Source organism: Podarcis cretensis, assembly GCF_951804945.1.
Source record: "Podarcis cretensis genome assembly, chromosome: 6".
In the NCBI taxonomy this organism is placed as follows: domain Eukaryota; kingdom Metazoa; phylum Chordata; class Lepidosauria; order Squamata; family Lacertidae; genus Podarcis; species Podarcis cretensis.
Window position 1 is genome coordinate 42,471,836 of NC_137175.1, and position 15,815 is coordinate 42,487,650.

The window sequence follows — 15,815 nt, forward strand, 5'->3', positions numbered from 1 at the left end:
AGGGATTCGAACCGCCGACCTTTCGATCGGCAAGCCCTAGGCGCTGAGGCTTTAACCCACAGCGCCACCTGCGTTCCCGTACGCGGTTTACATCTTCATTAAATTACAGAGGTGAAGTCAATATGGAGACGACAACAAAATAAAAGAGTCTTGTTGTGCATTAAAGACTTTAACCATTCATGAGAGAGATAAGAAGTGTTGGTCTGCCAACTGAGGACTTCTCATGCCTCAGAAGACTCGGTCCACAAAATAGCTACACCTTTTTAAAGTGACACAAGGCTCTTTGTTGTATTTTCCTATCAACAGCGACAGCTCGCTCTGCAAGCACCGCCTTCCCTGCCCAGAGACAGCCACTTCGAACCTTACCACTTATTGCTCCCCCCCCCGCCCGCAGGACCTTTAGTGGACCTGTCCAGTAAAAGTATGTTCCCCACAAGGTGGTAGCTTCCGGCGTAACTGCCTTCTCAGGGTCTCAGTTTCCCGCGTAGGTTCCGCCCATAAAGAGGCGTGGTTTGCCTGGTGGTTGGCTGGGTAAACACATAGGGGCTGTCCTTCAAAACGGCGGTTTCAAAACAGCCCGGGAGGGCGCGAAGCTGTTGCTCCTCCTACTAGCTGCCTTGACATCTGTTTCTGCGGGGGGCTTAGAGTAGGGTTTTGAAGTGAAAATAAGTAAGGCTATGTAATTTCTTTATTTCCTTTAGCAAAGGGTAACCAGTCTAGGAATGCAGAAAAAGCAAGGTGCCCCACCTCGGTGAGTGTGTATTTAAAAAAAACCCCAAACAGAGCAGAGCGCATGCGCAAAGAGGAAGAGGGAGGAAAAAAAAAAAGCAAGCCGAAGAGCGGCGGCAGACTCTTCAAGCTGAGCTTTCGAAGAGCTTCCTAAGACCTCGTGGCGCAACGGTAGCGCGTCTGACTCCAGATCAGAAGGCTGCGTGTTCGAATCACGTCGGGGTCACGGGTCCCCGAGAGGGGATTTATTTTACCCCTTCGATGAAGTTGTAAGCAAGCGGAGTCGAAGGTTTAGAAATACCTTATGTTTAATAACACGCCGCTTTCCCTACGCCGGCCGTTTAAGAGCAGTGGGTGGGGGTGCGGCGCCCCCTCGGGGTTTGCAGTGCAGGATGAGGAACCCAAGACGGGGGTGAAAACGGGCGTAAAAGGCGCGGGGGTGGGACGGGCGTCGCGTTCCGCGTGGAATGGAGCGTGAGAGCGAGGAGACTGAAAAGTGAGGCGGGAAGGCCACTTTGCTACCGTCCAGGACGAGTTAGTAGGACCGAGGGGCCGTCCAGATTCATTTGCCTTTTCTTTTCCAAAGGAGGGAGGAGGCAAGTTTGAAAAGTAATAGCCGTTTGGAGAAACTACCTCACAGAGCACTGTGAATTTTTATAGGGCGTTATTAAAGCCCCTCAATGAGGTAAATATAGAGCAAAACAAGGTGCAGGAGATGCTTTTGGGGAGGCCCTACGCAGTGCTTTTTTTTCTAAAAAAATGTTTAGGGGTACTCTTATTTTGACTCAAGAAAATCAATTTATAGTTCAAATCGGGGTAAATAAATACAGTAAATGGACAAAAGTACAAAGATTTACAAAATGTTTAGGGGTATGTGTACCCCCAGGAAAAAAAAACACCGGCCTTACCCCCTTTTACACTGCATTCTGTTACTTGCTGTTTGTTCACAATACAGTATTGGAAATGTGGCCGTTTTCATTTTTAAAAACCCAGATGTCCTATTTTATATCCCTTAGAAAAAGAGAAGGATGAATCTGAAATTTTATCCTCTTTCCAGCACCTTGCTTTCACATACATTTTAAAGAACAGGGCATTCAGATTTTTTTTTAAATGGAAAATTGGGGACTGACAGGGTCGGCTCCAGATTTGAGAAACTCCAGGGCAAAAGTGCTTTAGTGGAGCTGGCAGGAGGCTTACCTAGCTGTATGAATCAGCTGGTTGGGATCCAGCCTCCCTTTTAATTTTTCACAACATCTGTGATCTAGCATTACTCTGGGGGAATTGTGGGGAATTAAAAGTGTGTCAGCAGTGTCACATGCAGCAGTGTCAGTACATCTGGCCCGTATAGCTGCATCGGGGACATCCTGACCCACATTGCCCAGGACCTCCTCAGACTTGGAGCTGGTCTTATCAGTCCCCAATTTTTCATCCCATAAAATGTGTTCCTAGCCGCCACCACCCAAAAAAAAGGCATGGGGACCTGGTGTGTGTGTGTGATCTGCTGGCTTCCGAAGGATGCCAAATGCTCATGCCAGTTCTTTGGGTGATTTAATTGGATGCTCACCTCAAGGGTATTCCTCCTGGGTGCCTCCTGACTTGCTGTTTTGCAGAAATAATTCAAGTGCATTCTGGAAATACTGGTTTCTGCAGTTAAAAGTGTTCCGTTGTGCTAGTGCAACAAATCCACTTTCTTTTTTTATTTTTATTTTTTTATAATAATTTTTATTCGTTTTTCAAACAGATAACAAAAGCAACACAAAACAACACAATTTCCAACTGATCGTTTCATACCCTTCTTTCTTTTGACTTCCCCATACCTCCCCATCCCTGCATCCTTGTTTATTGATTCTTTAGCAACCCTTAGGTCCATTATCTTAATTCCCTTTCATAAAAGTTCCTTTAGTTTTTTTGATTACTGCTGCAATTTCTTTACCTCTTACCCCCTGACATCTTAACATTCATCAATTTTACAATTGTTCTTAAGATATATTTTAAATTTCTTCCAGTCCTCTTCCACTGTCTCTTTCCCCTGGTCACGGATTCTGCCCGTCATCTCGGCCAGTCCCATAAAGTCAATCACCTTTGTTTGCCATTCTTCCAGAGTAGGTAGTTCTTGCGTCTTCCAATACTTTGCCAGTAGAATTCTTGCTGCTGTAGTGGCGTACATAAAAAAAAATCCTATCCTTCCTTAACACCACTTGGCCAACCATGCCCAAAAGGAAAGCCTCTGGTTTCTTAGGAAAAGTCCACTTAAGGACCTTCTTAATTTCATTATAGATCATTTCCCAGAAAGCTTTAACCTTTGGGCAGGTCCACCAAAGATGGTAGAAGGTGCCTTCAGTCTCATTACATTTCCAACACTTATTATTAGGCAAATGGTAAATTTTTGCAAGCTTGACTGGGGTCATGTACCACCGATAGATCATTTTCATAATATTTTCTTTTAAAGCATTACATGCAGTAAATTTGATACCGGTGGTCCATAACTGTTCCCAGTCAGCAAACATAATATCATGACCGATATCTTGTGCCCATTTAATCATAGCTGATTTCACCATTTCATCCTGTGTATTCCATTTCAACAGCAAGTTATACATTTTTGATAAGTTCTTAGTATTGGGTTCCAACAGTTCTGTTTCTAGTTTTGACTTCTCTTTCTGAAATCCTATTTTTCTGTCCTGTTTAAATGTCTCATTTATCTGATGATAATGCAACCAATCTCGAACCTTAGGCTTTAGTTTCTCATAACTCTGAAGTGTCACCCTTTCACCATCATATTCTAAAATTTCATGATATTTTGGCCATTTAGAGTCCATATTAAGCTTTTTTACTTCCCTAGCTTCCATTGGTGACACCCACCTAGGGGTTTTACTTTCCAGCAGATCTTTATATCTAATCCAAACATTATACAATGCTTTCCTCACAATATGGTTTTTAAAACTTTTGTACACCTTTACCTTGTCATACCATAAATATGCATGCCAACCAAAGCTATTGTCGTACCCTTCCAGGTCCAAAATGTCAGTGTTCTCAAGAAGTAGCCAGTGTTTCAACCAGCAGAAAGCTGCCGATTCATAATAAAGTCTTAAGTCCGGCAGGGCAAACCCCCCTCTATCCTTTGCATCAGTTAAAATCTTAAATTTAATTCTGGGCTTTTTGCCCTGCCAGACAAATTTTGATATGTCTTTCTGCCACTTCCTGAAACAATCCATCTTGTCCAAAATCTGCAACGTCTGGAATAAAAACAGCATTCTAGGCAATACATTCATCTTAATAGTAGCAATTCGGCCTAACAAGGAAAGTTTCAACCTTGACCATATTTCCAGATCTTTCTTTACCTCTGCCCAAGTTTTTTCATAATTATCCTTAAATAAATTCACATTCTTGGATGTTAAGTTTAACCCCAGGTATTTTACCCTTTTTGTTATTTCCAGGCCTGTTTCATTCTGAAAACTCTCTCTTTCTTCCATTGTTAAGTTTTTTTCCAACACTTTCGTTTTTTGTTTGTTCAATTTAAAACCTGCTACTCGACCAAATATTTCAATTAGTTCTAATACTCTTTTAGTACTAGTGTCTGGCTGTTGCAAAGTCAATACTAGGTCATCTGCAAATGCTCTTAACTTGTAATGTCTAACTCCGACCTGAACTCCTTTAACCAACTGGTCCTTTCTAATCATGTTTAACAAAACCTCCAGGACTGATATAAAAAGCAAAGGGGATATTGGGCATCCCTGCCGTGTACCTTTTTCTATGGGTATTTCTTCTGTAACCACATTGTTTACAATTAGCTTGGCCTTTTGTTGGGAATATATTGCACCTATACCGTTTTCAAAACCTTGGCCTACCCCCATCCCTTGGAGATTTTTTTTCATAAAAGTCCAGCAGATATTGTCAAAGGCTTTCTCCGCGTCCACAAAAATCAGAACTGCTTTCCTGTTAATGTCAACATCTAGCAACTCTAAAATGTCTATAATGTTCCTCACATTGTCTGACATATATCTCCCTGGGAGAAAGCCTGTTTGGTCCTTATGAATCTCCTCTATCAACACTCTTTTCAATCTTTTTGCCAAAATGTCTGCAAAAATTTTGTAATCCACATTGAGTAAAGATATAGGGCGGTAGTTTCTAACCTGGTTCTTCTCAGCTTCTGTCTTCGGTATAAGTGAGATGAAAGCCTCTTTCCACGATTCAGGTGCCTTTTTCCCCTTCAGGATTTCATTGCAAACTTCCTTCAATGGTTGTATTAAGCATTCTTTCAGCATCTTGTAGTATTTAGCCGTCAGGCCATCTGGTCCTGGTGCAAATCCACTTTCTTTTTTTTTAACCTGGACTTCTTATGGTTAGGAAAGTGGCAGAGGAAAGTATTCAAAGTGTGGCAAGAATGAATGATTGACAGGAAGATGCGTAAACATCCCACAAACAAATAACAAATGATCAATTATATATATATATATATATATACACACACACAGCCATTTCACAGAAAATATAACAAGGTAGTGTATGACATAAAAGCAGAATACTGCAGTAACAACAATAAAAATCATTGAAAGCCAATTGGTAAAAATATAAAAAGCAATAAAGACCAGAAATAGTCTGCTCTCCCTTTAAACTTTATACAAGTAAATCGGGAGGAATGCTCAATAAACAGGTTGTCTGGAGAAGCCATTGGTATGATTTATATGTGGGGATAATAAGAGTTTTGAGGACAAAATGTATTCTGAGAGCTGATTTTAGAATATATACTGATCTTATACAATAAAACCTCCTGCCTTTAATCATTTACTATATTTTCAAAGTGGGTTACAATAGAAATAAGGTCATAAAACAAGCTGGAACAGCACATTGATGCATCTGATAATATTGGCTTGAGAGCAGGAAAATATGTATATGTAAATCTGAAAAGCAGTTTTGTTCTTTGCAATGCTGTACTGCAGTTAGTGGTTGGAATCTCTTTTCTCTACTTAGCTGTGTTCTTAATAATTGGATCATACTTCTATGGGGGGATGATGTAATTCTAAACACCAGTTTACTTAAGAGTTTTCAAGGGCATGCACTGTGCCTTCCTCTCCAATAGGAGGTGCACCGCCTCTTTTGGCTCTCTCTTTTGCAGAGAGTGCCAGGAAGACAATGAGTTTTTTGCACTGTGCCATTGCTGCCCACCTTCTCCTTGCACAAACAGTTTATCTTGCATAACTGCAGTCCTGTTGAAAGAAACGTTTCTTTGCTTCTATAGGGCAGGCTACAATTATAGCATGTTACTTGGTGACAAGATGTGGAGGGGAGTATTAGACATGGGGCAGTAATCTCTCCTCTGCTGAAAAGTCTAGTTTTGCCCAAAATATATCCAATCATTCTGGCAGTCACTTTTATTGGTTCATCATGATTCCTGACACACTTTCTAGTTATATATACTTTCATTTTTGGAGCACTTAAACTGAAATTTTGGCAGAATCATTTTTGTTGGTGTTGTCAGTGAGATATGTCACTTTATACTTATTTTGGTTTCTACATTTTTATGAATATGCATATAAACATTGTAATACTGTTTATCTGATCATTCTTTTAAGACCTTAAGAAATCATTCCAAAGCTGGCACAAATCCAGATGCAGCACTTAAGCTAATTCATGTTTACTTGTCGCATTCAAAAGTGATTAATGGGGGGGGGGATACTGCAATAAAGTGAGTATTCTTAACCAGTGTTGTGTTTTTTCATAGACCCTACCATTAGGAGATATGGAGAAGGTTACTGTTGATGTGCACATAGAAAACAAGGGAAAAGATTCTGCAGAACAAGGCTCTGTGGAACAAGACTCCAAAGATGAAATTGATGTTACAGCTCTGAGTGACACTGAGCTATGGGAGCTTCTCTGTGCATATGGAATCACCCCTGGACCAATATTACGTATGCTTCAGAAGAGTGATCACTAAAACAGTGATATAAAGGGCAGTTGAGTCTAATATTGTAGTGAGCAGTTGAATTTGCAGTAACAGATGAGTGATTTCCAGATTAAGGCAAATAGTTGTCAATCCCAGCTAGAGGCAAGCCAGTTCTGGGCAGGGAGAGCGTATGCAATTGATTTGAGGTTCTTTTTTTCTGGACAGAATGAATGTTTGGTTGCTGTCGGTCAGCATGGGCACATGGCTCCACTGCTGTGCCCATGGTGCCTTGTCCTTGCAACCACTCCCTTAGTAACTGGCAGAAGCCTCTGTGTTGGGAAACTAGGTGAGCAATGCCTCTGCCCTGCCAACAGCTACTGCATGTTGTTGTTGTTTAGTCGTTTAGTCGTGTCCGACTCTTCGTGACCCCATGGACCAGAGAACGCCAGGCACTCCTGTCCTCCACTGCCCCCCGCAGCTTGGTCAGACTCATGCTGGTAACCTCGAAAACACTATCCAACCATCTCGTCCTCTGTCGCCCCCTTCTCCTTGTGCCCTCCATCTTTCCCAACATCAGGGTCTTCTCCAGGGAGTCTTCTCATGAGGTGGCCAAAGTACTGGAGCCTCAGCTTCATAATCTGTCCTTCCAGTGAGCACTCAGGACTGATTTCCTTCAGAATGGAGAGGTTTGATCTTCTTGCAGTCCATGGGACTCTCAAGAGTCTCCTCCAGCACCATAATTCAAAAGCATCAATTCTTCGGCGATCAGCCTTCTTTATGGTCCAGCTCTCACTTCCATACATCACTACTGGGAAAACCATAGCTACTGCATAGGAGAGGGCAAAGATTTGTTCTCTGCTGCTTCAATGGGCAGATCCAGCATAAGTCAATGGAGGGTAGGTCTTAATTGGACATTAGGAGAAACTTCTTAACAGTAAGAGCAGTTTAATAATGGAACCAATTTGGTGGATGCTGGGTACTGGATAGCCCTCTGTTGGGAATCCCCCAGCTCTAGATTTCCTGCATTGGTTAAAGCCCCATCCAGCTCTAAATGATTATCAACCATTCTGAGTATGTAAAATTTCCCGTTCAATGCCAACAATTTAATAACACTTTGAAATGCAGCAAACTATTGCTAAAAACATTTGTGCTCTGGCCTGTTTCTTTTAGCTTCTACAAGGACCATTTATGAGAACAAGCTCCTGCAGTTGATGAAGCAATGCCCAGGAACAGCAGCTGAGTTGAACAGTGAGGTTAATTCTGAAAACGATGGAGAAGGTAGTACATAGTAATCATTCCCTAAATGAAATGCTTTGAGCCCCCACTCCCAATATATAGTACAGTCCTAGTGGCTAACATAGATTGGTTGTAAATTCAAATGATGACATTCATAATTAAAGTAAGCATGTTGTGGGGATCTCATTCTGGAGCAATCCATGCACATTATTTGCATGCATAGTTCCCCATCCTGTTAGGGATGCATGTGCAGAAGACTACTTTCATGAGGATATGGCTGGCACAAGGCGCCTGGATTCTGTAAATTCAGGAAACAGGATTGCTGAAAGTACAATGGCTTGGGAAACAAAGGAATGCTTTCCCTATTTGAATAGTAGAGTGCGGGGAAGGATGTTCTGGAAATCTACCTGAGAATACTTCAGGAAAGCATATCACTTTTGTAAAATCCCATATCCTAGCATTCTGCACAGTAAATTCAGCTACTTCAGAGCTCTTGAGTTTGGAACTCCATTTTTGAAAGTATTGTGTTGTATAATGTGGCATAGATGAATCAGTGACAGTTACTAAAAATATATATATTATCACCTAGGAAAAACCACAGAAGTAGTCATCCAAACAAATGGCCTCAAAGTGACAACTGAACATACCTCTGGGTCTGAAAATGTAAGTAACCCAAGGCATGAATATTTTATGGCTATAGCTAAATTGTGAGCTAATATAAACTGATGTACTTTGTGTCAGACTCCTGACAAGTGAAGCAATTACTCCAATCACATAATTAGAATGTTCTTCTGTGGCTTCTGTTGATGCACTAGAGCCCTAGGAAATCTGATGCAAAATAGATTTCACAGATAGTTAAGAATATTCAACTTTATTTACAGACAGAAAATACACATCAGAGGAATTATAACTGGGAATGTAGACGAATTTCAGGTATATTTAAACGGGACAGAACAGCATTCATATCCATGCAGTGAATTGTTCCATGACAGATCTTCTAATAATCAAATTGGCTACTTTTGGTTGTTAGCCTAATGAAGATAAATTTTGGAGAAGCGATCATGGCAGAAATTGATTTTCTGGCAACCCACCAAACCCCCTAGGGATGCCAACCTTGCACTTAAGCACTGGTCAGGTCCAACAATGTGTGTGTGGGGGGGGGGAATTGCTAGATACAACTCACACCTCAGACATGCTTATCTAACCTGTTATTCTTTCACAAAGAGTTTACAAACTCAAGAGTAACCTGTTACAATGCCCAGCCATACTTCACTCCCTCACTTGATTTCTCCTGATGTCAGCTGCTGGGTTGTCTGCAGGAGCAGCACTTGAAACACAAATCTTTAAGTCTCTTTTGGAAGAGTTTATTGGCCAAAGGGGGCAACCCCAATATTCTGTGATGTTTATGATGCTAACTATTAAAAAAAACCAAAAAACGCTGCTCGCTAACTCAGGAGTTACCCAGATAACCCATGCTAGTAATTTATGGGAAGGAAAACATCTCTTTAAAATTATGCATTAATTTTATTTAATCCTTCTATTGTATAGAGTAGTTGGCTCTTTGTGGTCTCTGTGCAAGCACACCTTTTGGTTTTTCACCTGACCAAAACACTGCTGAGAACTCTTACTTTAGAGAGTCTATAAGCTGATACCTCCTCTCAAGGGGGAAAGTCCTCCCACTACACTTATCTCATAGGGCAAAACACACACTATCATTCTTGTTTTTCTTTCGTCCACTGAAGCAGCATTGTGGAAATGTTTATTTCTTAGTGAATTTTGTTAGCCATTTTTCATAGTTGTGGGCTCATTTGTTTTCAGTTTTCTTTCAGTTACAGTCTCTGGCCTGTTAATTTTTATCAGGATTTTATTTTACTTTTTATTTGCTTTTCCTCCTGTCCTGATCACTTATTGTGCAGCAGACTTCATTTAAGAAATGTCTTGGTAGAAGATGTCCAGTCAACAGAGAACACAATAACTACCACCACTGTTTAGGTGAAGAACACAAAACTGATTCCTGCCTCTTATTCAAAAAACCTACTAAGCATTCTGATCTCAGAACTCTGTAGAACAGCCAACTGGTTGCATAGTTTCATGTTTATAAAGCAGTATGCCCATCCTCACCCACACATAATATCATATGACCTTCTCTATCTTCAGTTTCAGTCATAGTTTTTGTGGTTTCTTTTTTACTTCAGAAATCACCTGCAGATGTGGCAGAACGTCAGAAAAAACTCTTGTCATCTGATGTTGAACACAGTTTAGCTAAAATAGTGGCAGAAGTAAGTAGCTACTGTTGCAGCCCTTTGATTTAGTCAGGCTGATGCAACTTTCATTGTCTGGGTCATTTAACTTAGTTCTTCAACCTTGGGTCCCTAGATGATGTTGGACTACAGCTCAGATCATCCCAGACCATTGACTGAGGATTATGGGAATTGTAGTCCAACAATATCTGGAGACTTAAGATAGAAGAACATTGATTTAAATAATAATCCTGCGATACTTTTTGTTGTTGTACTTACTTTCCATGGATGCTAATTCTGAAGGATTGCTACTTTGACTTAACTAATTTATTTCCAAATTAGTTTTTGTTATCCTCTGTAGGGGTGGGAAACCGATTCTCTTATTTTCCTAAAGAAAAAAATAATTTTCAAATTTTGGCCAGACTTGTCATATGTTTAAGTTGGCTGCAATTAATGATAAAGCTGGATTTGCAATGTCTCTTTTACATCAACAGTTTCTCCATTTTTAAAACTCAGAGTGAAAGTGTGGAGTGACTGCTGCTAAAGGAATTGTAGCAAGCAGACATTTTTTTTAGCAGACTTGCAATTTACAAATGAATGATACTGTTCATGTAACATGCCTGAACTTTTGCCAAAGACGATAGATCATCTTTGCTATGAATGCTTCCAGCTTTCATCCTTTTCTTCTTGCCCACACATCTTTAATTAATGTCATCTTGTGTATTAACAGCTGCAGGAAATATTGCCAGAGGGTAAAGTGGCACTGCATCGGTCACAAGGACCAAGGAAGAAAGCTGGCAGTCCTGAAAGGAATTACAGACAAAAGGTATTTTTGCAGCGATGGTACAACACACTCAAATGTTAAACCTGGCACTAAATGTGCCATTCTTGAAAGCAGAGAAGCGGCTTAGGGCTTAGGAAAAGGGGGGGGGAAAGGGAAAAAACCCCACAGGAACTCGCAAGACATTTTCGTCTTGCGAAGCAAGCCCATAGGGAAATTCGTTTTGCGAAGCGCCTCCAAAACGGAAAACCCTTTCGTCTAGCGGGTTTTCCGTCTTGCGAGGCGTTCGTCTTGCGGGGCACCACTGTATATATATATATATATATATATATATATATATATTCATTCTCTTGTTCTTTTCCCAGATACTGAAACTTGATATATATTTGCTAGACCAAAGCTGTCAAATGTTAGATATCTGTTCTTGCTGTAGATGCTAGCTAACCATGATTGCATTGCTTATTTGTGGATGAACTAGAATTTGACTTGCGTTTTTAAAGTCAGAACCTTCAAGGGTGACATTTCTGAGAAGCTATTATAAACTGTTAGGACATTCAGTTTATGTGTAAGACAGAGTAAACAACAGGCAACCAGTGTTTTTATTTGAACTTCTGGGTTGCCATAAATGTTTCACAGGTTTTCATCTAACTTCTTTACTTCCTTTTTGCTTTATTGGCACATAAGCGTTTTGATCACAATGTGTCAGATGGCCTTGCTTCTAAAAAAGTATGAAAAGGATTCTTTTTCTTAAGATGTTGCCTGTTGTTAAACAGATTTTTTAAAATGTATTTTACTTCTAGTTAAGGCTGGGCAGGTTGAAGAGTTTTGTAGAGGTGCAGCAGGAAGCACACAAGCTCTGCTAGTTTTACAGTAATGTCAGTCTACGTCCCCAGAGTACAACTAAGCAGATCATGTCAGTTGCTCCTCCAGATTTCCCTTAGCAAGTTACATGCCCTCTGACAGCTTTCAAGGTAGGAATAATTTAGGTTGTGGAGGACTTAAAACCAAAATTTGGCCATAGTTGTATTTATAACCTCAGAAAAGCAATTCTTGTGTCTGATCTTCATGTCAGATATGTCTGAGCATTTTAGGTCCGGTAAAGAGAATATGTAACTGGCCTACATGGGCGTAGGCAGGGGAGGGCAGGTGCCCCCCCAATCAAGTAAAACAATAGAAATAACTAACTGACAAATCACGTCAGTTCTGCCTCCCCAAGTCCTGCCCTTTCCCCCCAATGAAAATCCTGGCTACACCCATGCTGGCCTATATGCTTACCATTTCATACTTGCTTAGAAGCAAGCAGTTTCATTAATCAAAAGTGATGCACATATGTGGGATGATGAATTTGGAAACCTGGACACTCTGGAAATTGCCTCTGGTTCAACACATCAAACCAAGAAAGCCACATGTTTCACCTTCCCCTTATAGAACTCAGGGAAAGTTATGTCCAGACAATCCATGATGAACTAACACATTTGAGTTTGTCTCTAAGAAGATTATAATTAATAAGAAAGGAACACAATTGTTGTTTTTTTAAAGGGCTTATGCCAGGAACCATTGGGAACGAGAATCAGATTGATAAAAGCACAAACCTTATAGTGGGGAACTTTCAAATAATATGATCTAAAATAGAATATTATCCCTACATGACAGTACCATTCAACTACAAGCTTTCACCATAACCACAAAAGGAGGTAACTGCTAGGATGCCTATGAAACAAACCTTTTTCCTTTTTGCAGACAAGTGATCTACCACACCAAGACTTTGGCTATCCTGATGTTAATGTTACTGTAGGACAAAGGTAAAGCTCTTCAAAAACTGCCTGACAAAGGATCTCTCTCTCTCTCTCTCTCTCTCTCTCTCTCTCTCTCTCTCACACACACACACACACACGGAGATAGCAACAGTTCCTTAGAATTCCTAGTCTTGGAAGTAAACTGAAGAAGTTCTGTTAAGGCTTTCCATATGTTGTGGAAAAGAAACTCATTGAACATACTGAGTTTGTGAATATTTACAGCACAGCAGAGGTAGAGAACTGGATCAAGCCATTGGACCCCTGTGGGCCAGGTTAGACTGGTGGACAGAACCCGCCACCTATTAATTATTTGATGTTACAGTGGTGCCTCGCAAGACGAAAAGAATCCGTTCCGCGAGTCTCTTCGTCTTGCGGTTTTTTCGTCTTGCGAAGCAAGCCCATTAGCGGATTAGCGCTATTAGCGGCTTAGCGGATCAGCTGATAAGCGGCTTAGCGGATCAGCTGATAAGCGGCTTAGCGGATCAGCTGATAAGCGGCTTAGCGGATCAGCTGATAAGCGGCTTAGCGGATCAGCTGATAAGCGGCTTAGCGGCTTAGAAAAGGGGGGGAAGGGAAAAAACCCCGCAGGAACTCGCAAGACATTTTCGTCTTGCGAAGCAAGCCCATAGGAAATTCGTTTTGCGAAGCACCTCCAAAACGGAAAACCCTTTCGTCTAGCAGGTTTTCCGTCTTGCGAGGTATTCGTCTTGCGGGGCACCACTGTACTATGATGTCAGATGACCTGTTTTTTTCCAGGAGAAGAAGGTATATGTCCCTTCCCAGGCATCAACAATCAGCTGATTGTTGGCACTTGAGAAGCATCTGTTCAAGGCCTGTGCTTGGCAATTGAGATTATAGGGGTTTGGGAAGCACTTAGCACAGGACCTGCAAAGCCCTCCTACACATCACTCTTCAAGTACCAATAACCAGCTGATTATCATCTCTTGGGAAGCATTGCACTGGGGGCCTTGGTTGATCGTGGATGCAAAGCCCCTTTCATCAAGCCCTGCCTTTACCTTCCTCATGGCTGCTGTTATATATGATGGGAAGTGTAGAGTAGATGGATGTGGCTTGGCCAAAACAGCCTCGTGAACCAAATGAGGATTCCTGGAATACCTGATGAGACCCATGGGCTGGAAGTTCCTCACCTGATTTAGAGCTTACTGGGTTGCATAGGTCAATAATCTTACTCTGCAGATATAAAACAATTGTTTGTTATATTAGTTTCAAGGGAGGTCAGTAGCTTAACACTCTGATCCATGGCTTAGCATAAATGAGCAAACATGGATTCCCAGAGTGAAGATGGGGACTGCAGCACTTTCCCCCTGGTCTTGCTGCTGCTGTTAAGCCATGATTTGGCTTAGCATTATACCCAAACCCTAGCTTGTGGTTTCTCTCTCCCAGACAAGCCTCAAGTGGTAAACCAAGAACAAACCTTGGTTCTAACACCTAAACTAGACAATTATTCCAGCTTTTCTTCACAATTAGTTTATTTGTGGTGCAAGCAGGTGGTAATACTTTCTGCTTTTCAGAGCACTTAATTTTAATGATAGAGGGCAGAATTCATCTAACCAGCCCTGTCAGTCAAAACCTTGCATAAAGACTGCTGCTTGCATTATGGGGCTTCCCCCCCCCTCCAAAAAAAGAGGCTTTTGGAGGGGTTGGGAGAACTCACAGGAGAGTTGGGAATCATTTCATCTGACAAGGTGAAATGTTTGTGTAGAATTGGAGGAGTGCAATACTTAAATAGGTTAGTCTGAAGGTAGGGAACAATTGATTGCTGGGAAGGGGAAAACAAGCAACAATGGACTAAGCCTTTGGAAGATATATCTTTGTTGGGATGGGACTTTACTCATCAATTGGCCTAACAATCAATTGGCTGCTAGAAAGCTTGAATGGTTTCCAGAAAAGTTAGGACAGAGAATTTTCAACAGCATTAAGCTGTCCAGCCCCTGCCATTCAGAATACAAAGTTCCCACCCAGTACCACTCCTGCACCTGTTCTATACAAAAATGTTATTCTGAATTATAGTGCTGCAGTTTAGTAATCTTCTAGTTTCCTGTTTTTCTAGGCTAGGATGCTGATCTAGTGTGAGACTACATGTCTTAATTTGAAAAGTGTTAGGCAATGTTTCTCTTTTTAAAAGTATGATCAGCAATATTGCTTCTTGTGTTTCTAGTGCTAGAAGAAGAAGAAACGCAATAAAGGAGAATCCTCCCTCTGTGAAACAAGATCCTGAAACCAAATGCCATGTAGTACCTGGGAGATCAAGAGAAGGACGTATACCAATACGTGTAAAGATTGCTGCTTTTGCCATCTTCATGTTCCTTCTCTTTGTGTATGTAACTATGGAAACTAATTTTCATAATCCATTCACAAGCTTTGCCAAGGGCAAATGAGTGTATTCTGTCTTTTAGAAATGGAGTTGTTAGACCAGACAGGGTGGTTCTGTCTAGCTGCTTATGAATTAAGTATTTGGGGGTAGCTGATTAAAACACAAAAAGAATTATCCTGTGTGTGTGTTTTCTTCCTTTAGAGTTTGTATTAAACCAGTTTCTCTTGACGTCAACATCTGGTAGCATCACCTTTCTTTATAATACCACTTTTTATTGTTGAGTTCATATATGGACATTTCTTTAGAAGGTTGAATTAAAATTGCTCACTTTGGCATGTTGTGCCATTTTAGGCGGGGAAATCATAGAAAGTTGCGTTATCTCTAGCAGTCAATTTTCCATTCTAGTTACTAGACCATCTGCCCAGAAAATATTGTTTAAGCTGATGAAGCAAGCAGTAAGAGATAGGAACCCAGAAAAGCAATATGCTAGCAGTCTTGCTCCTCCAGTATGTGTTCATGCCTATAAATTTTGTTGCAGAGTGGTTCTCTGTAGGTGCTGAGCAGGACGTGTCCCCGTCCATACTGATGAGCTGAGGTCATGTCTGCATGTTACAGCACAGCCAGGCACTTTACCTCAAGCAGAAGCCCTTATTACTTCATATAGGACAGGCTTGCAGGAGGAGCTGGACCACACAGAGAGCCTGAGAAGGAGCAAGCTACTAAATGGTCCAGGGCAAAGGACAGGAGAGCTCCTGCTTGTGGTAAGGTGTCCATCTATAATGAAATGTGGGTATGCAGCTGTAGCTCACTCAGCTCA

The 15,815-nt window shown here is 41.2% G+C and overlaps 1 protein-coding gene across 1 annotated transcript; it reads left to right on the forward strand.

Annotated features, from left to right (window-relative positions):
- Window positions 1–771: 771 nt before the first annotated feature.
- Window positions 772–15,172, forward strand: LEMD1 (LEM domain containing 1). Its single transcript, XM_079980150.1, is given in 9 exon segments — window positions 772–815; window positions 818–900; window positions 6,449–6,635; window positions 7,781–7,888; window positions 8,436–8,509; window positions 10,042–10,125; window positions 10,817–10,912; window positions 12,608–12,669; window positions 14,843–15,172. Coding segments are annotated over 9 exon segments (936 nt in total). The 5' UTR covers window positions 772–793; the 3' UTR covers window positions 15,063–15,172.
- Window positions 15,173–15,815: the final 643 nt, after the last annotated feature.